This window comes from Electrophorus electricus, chromosome 20 (assembly GCF_013358815.1).
Source record: "Electrophorus electricus isolate fEleEle1 chromosome 20, fEleEle1.pri, whole genome shotgun sequence".
In the NCBI taxonomy this organism is placed as follows: domain Eukaryota; kingdom Metazoa; phylum Chordata; class Actinopteri; order Gymnotiformes; family Gymnotidae; genus Electrophorus; species Electrophorus electricus.
In genome coordinates, this window is record NC_049554.1 from 4,797,627 (window position 1) to 4,813,337 (window position 15,711).

Sequence of the window (15,711 nt, forward strand, 5' to 3'; positions counted from 1 at the left end):
GTGCGCGCGCGCATGTGTGCATGGGCGTGTGCGATTTTGTGGGTGGGTCCGAGAGAGCAGTGCAACACCTGCCACAGCTCAGCCTGCAGTCGCATGCCTGTGAGCAGATTTCAGAACTCTTGCACTCCCAGTGTAGGCCGCGCAGCAGTGAATCAACCCCGACCAGTTCTGGCCTGAAAACCCTGTAACGCTCTATTGCCAAGTCTTCGCCCTACCGATACTGACACTTGTGAAATAGCGGATATTCTGCACAGCGAGGTTACTTTGACCTGTGACATGTCATTATTGTGATTTTAAATGTATATGGGAATGCCTTTGATGTCCATTTGGTGTTTTATAAATGAATAATGATTTCAAAACCCTGTGAAAGATGACAACTGACTGCACTAAAGCACAGATGAATCCTAGCAGGCACTCAAGCAGAACTGAAGGGCTTGAAGTGCACCTAATCATCTGAAGTGGGAATCCCTCCCCCCTTACAAAAAATCACAAATAATCCAGATTAAATCTGTGCTGCAACTGGGACAAAGGTTCACGGAGCCATGCCCCGTGTCAGCGATGGCGTCTCCTCGTCATGAGCAGCTACGTGCTCCGCTCTTGGCTAACCAGAACAATGCACACAGGCAAACACAAGGGCTTTGCGTTCTCACTGCCACTGGGAAACAAAACCAGATTTGAGGAATTCATCTTAGTGTGGAGCCGAGGAGGCATGAGTGATGGCACACGGGCATTGTTCTCTCCCAGACCCGCTCGCCTGAATAGAACTTTGTGAAGGGACCACAGCTGCCAACAGGGAGCTCATCTCTTGGTCTTGGGCAGCCCAGAGCACAGGCCCTGGGTCAGCCCGCGCCGCCCGAGGACGTCGCAAACAGGCGGAGAGCTGCTCCAGGGTCAGGCTGAGACAGCGAGCGCAGCTGCACGGGGTTCAAGAGGACAGCAAGGCAGAGGAGCTCCAATTCACCATGCACACAAACGCTATTCTGATGCTTGCAGGTGCAGCCTTCATATGACTGGGCCCAAACAGGAAGATTCTTACAGACACAGCTCATTGCTTACACAGCCCTGCAGAACAAGCTGAGACACACACGAGCTCTGCACAGTGGCTGCTGGATTTGCAATGCCGCTCAACTGCAAAGCCAAACAACAACAAACAATGTATTTGTAAATATTAAAAGTAGTGCACCACCTAGGTCCTTAGTTAAAGAGAGGACAGCAGATGATCGCATGAGGCGTTTAGCCTCACTAACCCTCCCTGCTGGTGGTGACAGCTGTCTGGTAGCTGAGGTCTTTCCCTCCAAAACTAGACCATTATTCCCCAGCTGTGAGCAGCTGGTCTCCACACACACACACACACACACACACACACACACACACACACACACACACACACACACACACATTCACTTGATGACAGTGTGATGGAAATTAGGGGAAAATAGGAGGACATTTACCTTTTCAAAACAGAAAAGACAGGAATCAGAGATTAATAACAGTGACAGTGACAAGATTTGATATTACATTTATTTCACGAGAGAAACTTGGTATAGCTTTCCAGGAACTCTGCTGTTAATGTCCAGTAAACTCACAGACACAAAGCCCACACTCCCCAGAGGACGCCCTGCTTATGGATTAACTTAGTTGTGATAAGCCTGAGAAAAGACAATGAAGAATTGGGTGTTTGGGGGGGTGGGGCAGGGCGATCTGGGGACGGAAAAGACCCCAGCATTATTAGATCTGCAAGAAACCGCAACACTGTCCACCATTGTGGCGTAGTCCCCGGATCTGCCCGCCCTGCTGGTCCGCCCCCGGAGAGGGGTTGTCTCCCGTGGCATTACCCCGGGCCCTCTGGCCCCCCTCCCTCCTGATGGCCACGGCTCCTCCGTGGGCCGTCCGGCTAGACAATGGCTGCACTCTGAACAGAGCTCCAGGCATGCCACCGGTGCTCTGTCACCAGCAGACGGGGACCTAATTAGAAGCCATTAAGGCCCTTTGATAGTATGTGGGAGCCAGGCAAGTAGGAACTGGAGAGCATGCACGCCTGTGCGTGTGTGTGCGGGTGTGTGTGGGAGCCTAGCTTAGTGGAGAAGCGCCACTCACAAGCTGTTGTGCATATGGATCCACACTAGGCTCTCGGAGGAGGAGGAGTGGAATCAGAGGTCAGGTGACCAGCTGCAGACAGATGCATGCAGCACACTCTCAGTAGCACTGCAGCGACTGCGCATGCTGCTTCAGTATATGGCAGAGTATGCTAGTGCACAAAGGACATACACAGCAAAAATCTATGAACCATAATTATTGTGTGTGTGTGTATGACACAGCAGCCTTACACAGCCAGCCCCCACACACAGGATATGATCTCCTGGTGGATGGTTATCACCGACTGCTCTTCCCATGAGACGGGGACAGAGGCGTCACTCTGCCCAAGGAGCCAACGAGCCTGTGTGAGTCACCCCTGGAATGCCAAGGCCAGACACAATCAATGCTGTTTCACTACTGACCTCCATAATTCTTCACATGGTCTGCCCATGATGAAGACATTAGGCTTATATCACACACTTATGCGGAACATCTACTGTTACTGTACCAGACAACTGTGAAACTGATACCAACTGTTACTATTTGTTATAACAACATCAATAATAATAATAATAATAATAATTCGTTTAATAGCATTTTTAGTTTTAAGTTACAAAATAACTTCATAACAGAAAACATGCATGTTGTACAACTATACTAACTTTAATATAAATTATTTCATAACTTATGAATTCTTAACTCTTCCAAAAACATTTTATTAATGCTCCAGCAACAACCAAACTGGTGCACGCACACACACACACACATACACACACACACACACACACACATACACACACACACACACACACACACACACATACACACACACACACACACAAATTAAAAAAGATTAGGAATTCTAACACTAGCTTTTGTACACCCCCCCCCCCCCCCCCCCCCCCTTAATCAAGATCACTTGTTGATCTTTTTTCTGGGTTCTTATGTGCATGTGCGCACAGGGAGGCTGCACTTCGTGCAATATGTTTCATCTTCTCTCTCTCCCACTCCCTAACTCCGCCTTGACGTGCAGTAAACAGGCTGTGGACAGACCAGCTGTGAAGGCTTATTGTTGGCGTCGGTAGGAAGTGCTGATAGCTTGTGCAGCTGAACAAAAGCTGGATGGACGAGCGGAGGGGGCTTCAGACTCGCTGGCTCCAGCCGGCATTCTCTCTCACAGTCCCGGGCACTGCGCAGCCATTGTTCTGCGCCTCCTCCGCCCTCCCCGCGCGCTGCGCTCAGCTGTGACCCAGCTTGCATCGCTTCGTTTTCTGGAGATACAATACAAAGAGTTCCAAAGAGTTAAGAGCGCATGCATATACAAACGTGTGTGTGTGTGTGTATGTGTGTAGTTTTATATATATGGCAGTATAACAGACAGTGGTCTGAAAAAAAAAGTCCCTGAAACCTAAATCCTTGATTTGATGCTAACATTGTGGAGCAATGCAGCCTCGTGCGATGAAATCCAAGGAGAGCCACTTATCTAAAAATGCAAGTGGAAAAAAAAAAGTTCCAAGAAATTGCTTCAAAGGTGCACTCACTTCAGTGTTTCTTTTAGACTTGAAACTCTGTCTCCCCTTTTGCGTTTTCAAAGGAGGACTCTCGAAGCAAGCCGGCGACAATGGCCGTTTGCAGGTGCGCGGAGCAGTAATCGCATCAGAGGTTTCGCGTGATAAATGAACACTGGTGGCAGCAGCCAGTTTGTTCTCAGGCTCCGCGCGGCGCAGGTGAATGGGGGAGACCGGAGTGGACCCAGCCTGTTGTTTGTAGTTGCCATAGAGACCGCCCTCGCGGCGCCAGGCTGACAGGCGTCAGGGCTCGGATGAATGGGTGACGTCACGGCGCTGGCGCCTGGCAGTCTACGACGGCTTGTTTGGACAATCTGGGAGAAGAATCGGAGCAAAGCAGCGTCGCATCTGCAAGAACGCCGTGCACTCGGGGTGAAGCACACGCGGACAACATGTGAAGGAATTCGCCAGTTTGTTCAAGGATTTCCAGACTCGGAAAAGACTGCGCAGAAATTAATACAGAAAGACGATGTAAATTATAAATGACCACAAAGAAATCAACTTCAAAAATGTTTACAACATTTTCAAAACTTTATTGCACTATTCATTTAAAGTTTATAGCACCTAATGGATGTTATATGACTCGTGGGTAAATCTCCAACTGGTCCATTTAAAATGCTTAAAATGCTGCGTATTAAAACCCCAAAGCCCCATAAGTAGGTTTAGACTGTGTAATTGAGCTACACAGCAATCGGGTCCTATAGTTTCATTTGTACGCAGCTGCGTAAGATATTAACAAGCATTAGAAGGGACTGACTTCCGTTCTCGATATTTGCCTACGCTGTGACGTGCGAATCCACAGATATGGCGATAATTCCGATTTCTCATGCGTTTCTCGGAATTTGCCACATTAGTAATGAAGATGGTTTCAAGTGAGAGTTGATCTTTGAAGCCCTGGATGCTCACGCGCTCCTCCACACCTTGGGAGTCTTGGGGGTTTACGGACAGCTGGATGTCCACTCATCATTCGTAAAAGACACACAGTCGTTTCCATTTGTAACACACCATCCCCCAAACAGATTGTAAACTCGATAACCGTCCTCGTGCTCTCATTGGCCAAAGCAGCGCCAGCGTCGACTTTCTATTGGCCTGCAGCTACAAACACGAGCGTTTGGGTTACGCCCGAGAGCCCTTGGAATCGAATAAAACCCGGGCGACCTCGCGCCGCAGCATGTGATGAGCTGTCATCGCACGCCCGACACTTTTTAACCGAGAGGAATACGCGCATCGCGACACGGGAAGGCTCTTTTGACATCACCGTCGGTAACGTTAAAACGGCGAAGATGAAAGTTGTCGGCCCAACCTGCGCGCTGAAGAACAAGGTTGGCGGCGAGGACGTGGTGCGGCGCCTGTCGGAGCAGAGCTTGGCCATCTCCAAGTGCAAGCTGCCTCTTCTCGACGAGCAGATGACCATGTTCCTGCAAGACATGAACAGCTGCTACAGCAAACTGAAGGAGCTGGTACCCACGCTACCGACCAACAAGAAGGCCACCAAGGTGGAGATCCTTCAGCACGTCATTGACTATATCTGGGATCTCCAGGTGGAGTTGGACGAACCGGGGAAAAAGAATCAGAGCTCTGCGAGCTCCGCTCCGAGGACTCCTCTCACGGCCCTTAACGCAGCCAGCATCTCCGTCGAGGTAAATATGCACGAGTTAGTTCAAGGGTCGTGGTCCGCTTCTCCGACTGAACTGCCATCAGTAGTAGTTTGTCTGCGCGAAGGTTGTCTGAATGGCGGAACGAACGAGGCGGCGTGTCTAAATCTTCCTCTTTCTCTTTTTTGCAGAACGGCTGCTCAGAAGACAGGATCATGTGTCGCTGAAAGCCGGACGAACCTGTAGAGGACAGCGGAATCTGCAAACGTAGTCAGCTGCTGTTCGTCCGTGCCGTAACACCTTGGATCTGCGCGGGGACGTTCACCCAACTCCCGGTGGAGAAAAGACTGTTGTTGTTGTTGTTGTTTATGAACTACGAGGACATTTCTCGGACAAACTGAACTGTGATTCTCCCATCTTAATGTTTTGGGGTACAGTTTAAACTCGGATGGTTGTCTGCCGTGGAATCCATGGCACCCAAAATCCAGCCACCCCATAAATTTGATCGTGTATTCTTACGGAATTTCTCTAATGCCTTATACTGTCATACCTTTAGAAAGTTTTATTTTGTTATAAAGCTTGATTTTCTCAGATTACTGAGCAAAAGAATGTATTGTATATTACAATGACACGAAGGACGTTTTATTGTGTTTTTTACAATGTACCTATTTTTTGTGGGTCTTTTTATTAAAAAACAAATTCTTATTCTTGACTCTTGTGAATTTGTGCGTGCGACTGAAATGAATAAACCCGGTCAGAAAAAGTAAAAAAAGAAAAAAAGAGACCGAGGCGCGAGTTTATTTGACAAGATAATTTCACTGCAAACTCCTCATCGCAGGGGAGTTGGCTGTAAAGTATTCTTCACGATACGTTTAACTAATTACGTTTAACAATTACAATTAACTTAAAGGACACAATCGTACAGCGAAATTGTCATTTGATCACAATTAATCTGAACTTAACATATCCTGCGATCAAAATGACATCAATTTAACGTCAGCTTTCTAAAGATAAGTCGTTCAAATGTCAAACTGAATCGATATGAAGGCAAATATCTGGAAACCCAAAAGCAACAGAGGTCATAATGTAGCCTAAACCAAAAGAACATATATGACCAAAGCCTGTAACTCTTATTGCAGATAAAGACAATTGAGCTATTATAAAAAGACGAGGGATAATTAAAGAGTGATTATTTTACAGACGCGGTAATCGCAGTAGTCGTTCTTATTCTCCAAACACCGCGAGCATATTTAAAATTTATGCACTGATTCAGGGTTTATCATTGGGAGCGCAAGGGTTAAATCTGTTTCTGAGTAAAAGCAGTTCCTTATAAGATTTATTCCATCTCCCTGGTGCAATGTTTTTCCCATTTCCCTGCGGTGCGGCGCTCGCAGCTGCGGGCTCCGCGTTTGTGAGGCGCGGCCAGTGTGTGATTGGGTTTGTGTGATAGCTTTGTGCCAAAGGCGGAGGCGGGGGGGTTGGCGGGGGCGGGGGGCGCAGACTGAGCGGCGCCGCCGCACACCTGGGGAAGTTCAGGTTAAATCGCTCCACATTCCTCGGCACACAGCTGATTGAAACATTAACAAACAGTAATCCGCAAGCCCAGCCCGCAGATGGGCCGGGCGGATGGCCAAAACAACTCTCGCTACCTCTTTATAGTTATAGTTCGAGTACAAAGATGATGATGATGATGATGATGATGATGATGATAATAATAACAACAACAACAAGGTGGATTCCACCTCGTTTATTTTCTTGCCAGCAGTTATGTCACAGCACCGCAAAAAAACGTGCAAAATGGTATTATTGCGGCCGTACTGTATACGCCTATTATAATAAACTTTGTAAACAGAAACGAAAGCCTATGTTTGTATTGCATTTTTCCATAATTACAGTATCTAAGACATGCCTGTGTTAAAGGATGTAACTTTTTATAAATCGCAGTCTCCCGTTAAAAAGATGAGTTTATTTCTGCAAACTCAACTGTGCATCCAGCGACCCTTTAATAGGACGAATCGTTGCTTTCCGTGGTTTTGTTTTTAGTGTAACAAAAGGCATCATTACAGTTCTTCTGTTTGTACATTTTTCCACGAGTTAGCAAATTCGCTAACAAGCTACCAAATACACCCATATTATGCCCATGTTTAGATACTATAAGCTACAGTAGTAATTAAGAGCGTAAACCTTAAGTAAAACCTTAAGCGATCTTTTAGTGTTTGGCGCCCCGCCGTGGCCACTCGAATACGAAACAGTTTCTTAAAAGAGGACAGTTCATGTTTAAATATAAATTTTATTTACAACAGTATCAACATCCAATAAACGAATAAAATGTATTGTAATTTACATCCTGTAAAATGACAGCTTATTTGTCCCACGTCCCTCTACATAAGTTAATCATGCTCCTCCCCATTATACACATAAAACAGAATGACCATATCTGGAGTTCTCATTTCTAAATATATTTTATCGTGATCCAACATAATCTATCAAAAATAAACACAAAACAGTGTCGTTTTCCTGGCCAGAGTTTAAGAATGTTTTGAGAAAAACAATGACTGATATGTTGCCCATTATAGTTCATTTGATTGTTATTTCTCAAAGATTTACTGTCAAAAGCACAAACACCATTTTACCAACTGGCAATTGAAACTGAAATTAAAAGAGTTACACTTGGTTCCGTGTACAAAATCATAATCAGTTTTATATGATATGCACTCCCCACTCTATGCTTCTACACACACACAAAAGCAAACTACTGTTAAAGTCAAGAACTCGGCAAAATGGTGAAAATTATCTTTGGATTGTGCAGATTTAAGAAGACCCTGCAGTAAATTACAGTCAGAAAAGTGAAACCATTAAGAATAATAACAGCTGGGTCACAAAGAGTTGAGAAAACACTTGATCTTCCTCCACCCCGAATTTGTGTCATGTTCAAAACAGACAGCTAATCATTATTGTATTGTGTTACTGCTTATTTGCCCAATTTCCACAAAAAAAGTGAAACCCTCCAAACACAAATGATAATTGTTACCAATGCGATATTGTAAAGAAAGCCAATGCTAAACTGGAAAAGATAAAAAATACAAAGTTTCTCTCCCTTTGACAAAAGTTAAAATAGATTTAAACTCAAAGCAATATTGACCTAAAATATAATATGGACCCAACTGGGCCCAAAAATCTGTGCAGAAAATGTACAGTATACAATAGGAGCAGGTATGATACATCTCAAGCACACGGCATGTACAAGTTCATTGTTATTCACATATAAAACAAAAAGCCCATTTAATACTGCAGTACCGTTTACCTTCCTTGACTCGATGCACCTTTTAACATTTATGGCATAGTGAAGAGGCTTATTGCTTTGTTCTGCATATACTATAGAAATGAAGGAGATGTGACCCCAAGCAAGGATAAAAACCAGGTGAGGTGAAAAGAAAGGTTTTCAGAACATCGATTCTAAAACATACCGAGTCTTTCAATAAGGCTACAATGCGCGAAATATTGCAAACATCCTTTTCCTTATTAGCCTTGCAGTAAAGTGCATCCCCAACCCAGGCAGCCGATGTACCAGAACCCACCCGGTACAGTTCCACAGCGAGAGAGAAGCCCTCCACCGCCCTCTGGTGGTTGTGTCAAGTACTGCGTTACCGCTACATATACATCAGAAATTGCAGTTGGTTGCAGATGGATCTCCTTTTGGTCTCATGCACAGAGAGCATGTCACACTTTGAGTGGGGAGTGAGCCTGTTGCAGTCTCTCTCGGGACCATGAACGTGTTAAGACACGCTCGAGGGTTTTCTCCTCCACCTGCGGCAAGTAGCTTGGAAACACACTGTGTGTATGCTCTGTGCTTTAGCAGTACTTCTGTGGAGCGCAACACACAACATCCACCTTGATTCCACACACAATTCAGCAAGGATAGTTTTTTTTACCTAATGCACTAAGCATTAGGTAATAAATTCCAAACACTGACCACTACCGCTGCTGCAACAGGCTACCACTTTACATTAAAGCTTTTATATTGCATATAGACTGTATATGAATGAATAGTCAGTGTTGACACTGTACCTGATCATGACCCACTGGCATACGACCCATGCCCATGGCATTTATGCCCATCTGGCCCTGCATGGGTGGCATCTGCCCAGGTGTGCTTACGCCTCCCTGCATGGCCCCGTTCATCATCATGCCCCCGTACTGCGCCGGCGCCCCCTGCTGGGTGAACTGCTGCTGCTGCTGTTGTGGGTATGAACTAAAAATCACAGGGAAAGACAGACAGTTGATTTTCAGAGCTATTATCAATGGTTACTATACAATTGTATCACATTATAGAGACATACACACTCTAAATTGGGGATTTTTTGAATATTTTTGAATGCAGAATTAACTGTAGGTTCCGGTGTTGTGAATGCACAGTAATGCTTGAGCAATAACTGAGTCAGGAAATATGAAATGTGTAAATACACACACACACACACACGCTACTCACTTGTTCATGGGCATGGCCCCCTGCCCCCAACTCTTCATCTCCGCTGACTGATACATGGGGCCACTCTGAGGATGCTGTTGCATCATGGGATTCTGAGGTCCTCCCATGCGCCCTGGCATCATATTAGGAGGGCTGCTTCCGGTGCCCATGAACGAGGGCTCCCCTTGCTGGCCTATGCCTGTAATTACATGCCAGGAACGACTACATAAATTACTCAAAGCACATATTGTTGAAAAAAGTGTGTTAACAGCATTTGTTGGTTATTTCAAGCCTTCATGACTAACCATATATGTTATAGTCTTTCTTAACACACGCAATAATAATAATAATAATAATAATAATAATAATAATAATAATAATAATAATAATACTACCATAGTTCCCTCCATAGTTGAATGGCTGTTGGCCTGGCTGGTTCATGGAAGCTCCTCCCATGGGGCTGTCCATACCAGAGGGGGCGGTGACGTTGGGAGGCGGGCTGAAGCCTCCGGGGGCGGAGCCCTGCTGCTGCTGCTGCTGCTGCTGCTGCTGCATCATCATCATCATCCTGTGTCTCCTCATCTGTAGAGTCATTATCTCCCTGTTCCTCTGAGCCATCATCTGAGCATTCAGGAAAGTAGGCTGAGAGAGGGAGAGAGAGAGAGAGAGAGAGAGAGACAGAGAGGGAGAGGGAGAGAGAGAGAGAGAGACAGGGAAAGACACACAGAGAGGGGCAGGGTGAGAGAGAAAGAGAGAGACAAGCTGTCAGTAAGTCAGAAAAGTTCAAACCCATTAGGATGTAAAAAATAGACAATAACAGCCTTTTTCATTACACCAAATGAAATTTGACTTACACAGCATGAGCATAACAATAAATAACAGTACAGAGAGTTCATAAAGAATAAAACAACAGACCTTCACATCTTCTGTTTCCATGGGTGTATGCATCGATGCAAAGGCAGTGATTCAACTCTGTCAGTTTTGCAATGTTATAATGGCATATGAAGTGTTTATCTACATGAGGGTGTTTGTGTGTTCTGCATATGGTGTAACCTGCTGGGGCAAGTGGGGGGCAGATAAAGGGAAGATGGTGGGTGGTACGTTACCTGTGCCCCCATGCCAGGCTGCATGCCAGGCCTCACTCCTGGGCTTGCTCCGGGCACATTCTCCATCTTCACCAAACCTTGTCTGCTCTGGTTCATAAACTGCAAAGCGACACCATTGGGCGTTACTCCAAGCGAAACCGACGCTACTCCCACCTCACGTTCCCCCGCTGAGACGCACGCAGCTGCACTGCGAGAGGTGCACCGTAGCCTGCTGGTGGCACCCTCGCTGGGCCGGGCGGTAACGTAGCGCTCGTACCACAGCAGAGAGCAGCGACTGCCCCGAGCACCATGCGTACCACATCATAATGACTACCGCACAGTCACATATTCGCTGAAAGCCAGGGCTGACCCAGGATCAGTTAAAAAGCTGCAAACAAACGAATCAAAAACCCCACACTGATCCTAGACCAGGACTTGCATGACTCTCACCTGTTGTCCTTGGAGCCTCTGCTGCAGCTGCAGTCGGAGGGGCTTGGTGGCGCTCATCATCCGCGGGCGTAGCATGGCCGCGCGTGGGTGCATCACACCAATACCTCCCACCTGGGGCATCGTGGGGTTAAAGCCCGGGCCATGTTGGCCCTGCATCAAGCCAGGCCCGGTGCCGGGACCGTGACCGGGCCCATAGCCTCCTTGCATGCCCATAGAAGGCGGGCCAGGGTAACCCGGCCCGTAGATGGCCTTGTGGTCCATGCTCATGTTGGAGTCAGACGCTGCGCCGGCGAAGGCATCTGCGGGGGGGGGCGGGCGGTCCGCACTGTGGCCCTGCAAGGAGAAGAGACCGACAGCGTGACTTTGCTGCCTCTTCCATTTAAAATGAACCAAACTACTCAGGTTACACCAATATTAATGAGTAATTAATACAAGGTTTGTCTTAACTCAAACCCCACCCCCCAAATTGTTACATCATAAAAGGTCCAACATCGCCCATTTCCTGTGCATGGACCATATAATGAATACATCAGACAGCTGCACACGCATGTTGACACACACCACTGACCTGAACGACGAGTTCGGGGATACCCAACGCCCGGTCTATCTCCTCCAGCCCGGTGACATCCGTGTTGTTGAGGAGCGAGTCAAGCTGGTCGAGCAGGGTCCGCTCATCGCTCTGCCCCTCGCTGGTTGCCGGGGGAACCAACAGGTCGTCCAGCGGGTTCCCGAACGGCAGACTGCACACAAGAGAGCGGCGTATGAGCGACGACGACAGCGTGAGCGTGTGTGCTACGACAAGGAAGAATGTGACGGAGACAGACAGCCAGAGGAGATACCAGACACGCAGAGAAAAGCCAGAACAGGAGTACAGGAAGACCTGCACAGAGACCGAGAGGTTTGCAGCACAGAAGCGTTCCAATTGGTTACTTTTACCTGTTGGGGGTGTGACCTCCATCCAGTCCCATCCCACAGTCAGACCACGAGGGGGACTGTGGGGGGTGTGGCTGCCCTCTGAACGAGTTCACCCCCATCGCCGCGTCGTTTGGACCTGCCCACAGCGGAGACGTTTAAAACGCAGGTTCAGCCCGACACAGGCCATTTTAAATAGCATCTCTTCCGAATAAATTATGGTATTTATAAACAAACAAACAGGGACACGGACGCGCCGACTCCACAACATACTCATCTCCATCAGCTGCTGTTGTAGCATGGACCGAGGAGCAGGCACACTGTTGGACCTGTTGATCATGGGGACTCCCATCAGCCCCTTGACATTTGGATCCATGGTCGGGCAGCCCATGCCAGGGTGTCCATTAGAGCCCGCTGGGCTGGCACCGGAGCTGGACATTCTCCAGTCACCTGAGGCCATCATGGGAGGCATCTGGGTCATGCCCATTTGTCTGCTGGGACCTCCTGTGGAGAAGACATGGAGGTTTATAACGCGGCGCTGAAGTTGAACAAAGGGTTAGGCTTCATTTAGCAGTGTCAGTTAGTTACTTAAAGATCTGAATGGTACGTCCACACTTGTAGGTCAGTTTAGTAGTAGGTTTGAGTTTGCAATCAAGTTGTTTTGATGGGAAGTCTTGCTGCTCACCCATTCCCACGTGGTCAAGGGTCTCCTGTTTGATGACGGAGGACGGGGCATTCCTCCTGCCTGCTACTCCTGCACCCCCCAGGGGTTTACTGTCCACAGACACCGCCCTCTGTAGGGGCAGCCGAACCCCCGGTGCCAAGCCCACAGCCTCCCGCTCCACACCTAAAAACAAATGCAGCAATGTCCCGGTTGGTAAAAACGCCCTGTTCATTATGCCAGCTACTCTGAGGTCACGGTGCCATCAGGACCCAGTTTCTGTTGCCTTGCGTTCACACTGCCAGCCCAGACTGAGTATCGGGTCTTACCGTGAGTTCCAGGTCCACCCCCCTTCTTGGATTCGCTGTCTGTGCCGCTGCCGCTTCTGGAATCAGCGAACATTCCGGAAGCGGGCTTCCGAAGGCCTCCTAGGACGGTCTCCAGGCTCTCCAGCTGCAAGATCAGAAACATGGACCGTCAGCAGGCCACATAACGACACATAATACATCGTAATACTCAGTGTCATAAAATATGTTAATTGAACTTCTTTGACAAGGTACTTAAGTTTTTCCACACACCTCATCAGGAGGTTCCATCTTGATCTTGCTATCTGGGTTACTTGAGGTCGTAACCCCTGACCCTGGCCCTGCGCCAACCCCACGACCCTCCAGTTCGTCCATGCCTGGCTTGACCTCGCCAATGCCCGCCTCTTTGGAGTCGTCCTTGTTGAGGAGATAGTGGAGCAGGGCGTGTGTCTTCTTCGGACTGTGCTGCTCCTGCTTGACCTCCGCCCCCGCGCCCTCCGTGCCCTGATGCTCCGCCCCCAGGCGCACCTTGCCCGTGGCCTCGGCCGTGATGCGGGCGACCTCGTCCGGCGTGTTGCCATTCTGCAGCAGCTTGTGGAGGATCTTGTGCTTCTCCTGCAGCATGTGAGAGGAGAGGTGCCCGGCTCCTTGCTGCGCCACGGCGCCGCCTGCTGCCGGAGCCGCCGCCGAGGGCACGCATGTGGAGGAGGGGCTCGTCATGCAGCCTCCCGCCTCCTTCAGGTCGGCGGCGAGGACCACGGAGGCCGGGGGGGGGTCCGCCTTTTGCCGCCCCCAGCGTGAGTTCTTCGGTCGGGGAGGTGAGAAGCTGGAGAAGCTTTTTATGGCCTTTGCCATCTGGGAGCCTGCGGCTAGGGTCGAGCGCGCCCTCTTTGCCCGACTGGCTGTCCGGCTTATCCGCCGTGGACTCGGATATGGGAACTTGCTGCTGCTCGGCCCCAGAGCTGTGGGGACCAGCGGGGCTCTTCGACTCGCCCACGATGGGCCCTTTATTGGGCCCTGACTGGTTCGGCGCTCCGGCCTGAGAGGCATTGACGCTGGGGGAACCGTCGGACTTGTGGGAAGGCGAGGTGAGAGCGCCGGGCAGCGAGGAGCCAACGCCCTCGCTGATGGCCTGGAGGGCGTTGAGGGAGCTGCTAGAGAAAGTGCTGCCACCTGCTGGACCGGAGGATCCACTATTGCTGCCCATGTTCATAGGGCCCATAGGAGAATGCATACCTGGAAGTCAAAACACACAGTAACACACCAACAACAATTAAAACTACATAGTGAAAAATGTCCTGAGATTTTTATATTCTCTATTTGTAAATTAGACTGAGACCACAGGTTTTGGCAATTTGTTACTGGAGCTTTAAAAGCCTCGGTTACCAGGTAACCGCTGTATATCGTATACTGCTGACAGTACATCGCATGCTGTCAGAAAGACTGCGACAGAAAACGGAATGGAAGCAACACGAATTCAGCTGCTGCTCCGGAGCAGTGTGAAATCCCTCTGGTTCCAGAAGCCAGTGCCGAATTCATAAGTGCTCCATTTATCCAAACTGGCTCTTTAATAACGGACTTGCAGCCTAGAGGAGGAAGACAATGGTTCCCATTCCACACTCAAACCTAATTAATTAATTAATTAATTAATTAATTGATTGATTAATTAATTAATTACTTACTTACTTATCCATCCATCCAATTCCAACACAGGTCCTCACAATCCTTGCCAATAATGTATGTACTCAATGTATTTTTGCCCTTTAGATATTTAACCTAAATATCTGATTGATATGAGTGTATATTTATAAAGAGCATACCTCCAGGAGAGAAGGGGCTAGCTCCCATCTTGGGGCTTCCCCGTATCCGTGGAGATCCCATGATGTTCTGCTGGGAGGGGTGCATACCGGGGCTTCCATGGGACGGACTCGTCATGCCCAATCCGTAACCCCCACCGTGGAAGTTCTGCTGGTGAGGGTTCATTCCTGGATGCCCCATCTGGTTCATCTGGTTCATCTGGTTCATCTGATTCATCTGATTCATCTGATTCATGTGGTTGATCTGATTCATCTGGTTCATGGGGTTTATCGAATTCACCGAACCCATTTGGTTCATTTGATTCATCTGGTTTATAGAATTAATCTGGTTCATAGGATTCATGGAGTTCATTTGATTCATCTGGTTCATGTGATTCATGGAACCCATCTGGTTCATCTGATTGACAGAGTTCATCTGGTTTATCTGGTGCATTGAGTTCATTGGTGTCAGACGGTGGCCTGGGCCATACACGGGTCCTGCCCTGGGTCCCATGTGCCCCGGGTCAGCCATGCCGTGTCCCCTGCTCATGTTCATCTGCCCTCCCGGTGCCATGTTCACCTGGGAGCCGTGAGGAGGAGGTCCCATGCCCTGTGGTCTCATCATGCCTCCCTGGTTTGGCCTGTAGCCATTCTGCTCCCTACAAAGAATATAATAAAAGAAAAGGTAAAAAAAAAAGTCTTATTTATCTATGGGGGGGAAAAAACTGTACAACAACTAGAGCTCTATACAGCAGGATATCAATGTAGACAGTCCGTTCAAGAAGTTCTGTGACA

At 48.3% G+C, this 15,711-nt stretch overlaps 2 protein-coding genes and 1 long non-coding RNA gene across 3 annotated transcripts in view; 1 reads left to right on the forward strand and 2 right to left on the reverse strand.

The window, feature by feature from the left end:
• Positions 1 to 2,971: 2,971 nt before the first annotated feature.
• Positions 2,972 to 4,718, reverse strand: LOC113567832. Its single transcript, XR_003409503.2, has 3 exons — positions 4,402 to 4,718; positions 3,618 to 4,086; positions 2,972 to 3,347 (listed from the first exon to the last, which is right to left on the reverse strand). It is a non-coding gene; the product is annotated as an uncharacterized LOC113567832 (long non-coding RNA).
• Positions 4,719 to 4,824: 106 nt separating this feature from the next.
• On the forward strand, positions 4,825 to 5,944 carry id1 (inhibitor of DNA binding 1, HLH protein). The gene is made up of 2 exons (XM_026995947.2): positions 4,825 to 5,284; positions 5,431 to 5,944. The coding sequence occupies exons 1-2, from the start codon at positions 4,928 to 4,930 to the stop codon at positions 5,464 to 5,466; spliced, it is 393 nt and encodes a 130-aa protein (XP_026851748.1). The 5' UTR covers positions 4,825 to 4,927; the 3' UTR covers positions 5,467 to 5,944.
• Positions 5,945 to 7,509: 1,565 nt separating this feature from the next.
• ncoa3 (nuclear receptor coactivator 3) overlaps positions 7,510 to 15,711 on the reverse strand; it is a 30,459-nt gene continuing 22,257 nt past the window's right edge. The window contains 14 exon segments of the mRNA XM_035520461.1: positions 7,510 to 9,103; positions 9,308 to 9,491; positions 9,729 to 9,906; positions 10,103 to 10,349; positions 10,814 to 10,912; positions 11,243 to 11,575; positions 11,811 to 11,982; positions 12,179 to 12,293; positions 12,428 to 12,658; positions 12,840 to 13,001; positions 13,145 to 13,268; positions 13,394 to 13,889; positions 13,891 to 14,356; positions 14,941 to 15,575. Of these exon segments, the coding sequence (XP_035376354.1) occupies positions 9,092 to 9,103; positions 9,308 to 9,491; positions 9,729 to 9,906; positions 10,103 to 10,349; positions 10,814 to 10,912; positions 11,243 to 11,575; positions 11,811 to 11,982; positions 12,179 to 12,293; positions 12,428 to 12,658; positions 12,840 to 13,001; positions 13,145 to 13,268; positions 13,394 to 13,889; positions 13,891 to 14,356; positions 14,941 to 15,575 (3,454 nt within the window). The 3' untranslated portion in view covers positions 7,510 to 9,091.

Bases quoted from the DNA above. Each gene is read 5' to 3' on its own strand.
- id1 (XM_026995947.2), top strand. From the start codon at position 4,928: ATGAAAGTTGTCGGCCCAACCTGCGCGCTGAAGAACAAGGTTGGCGGC. The intron at 5,285-5,430 runs GTAAATATGCAC...TCTTTTTTGCAG, and splicing joins CAGCCAGCATCTCCGTCGAG to AACGGCTGCTCAGAAGACAG.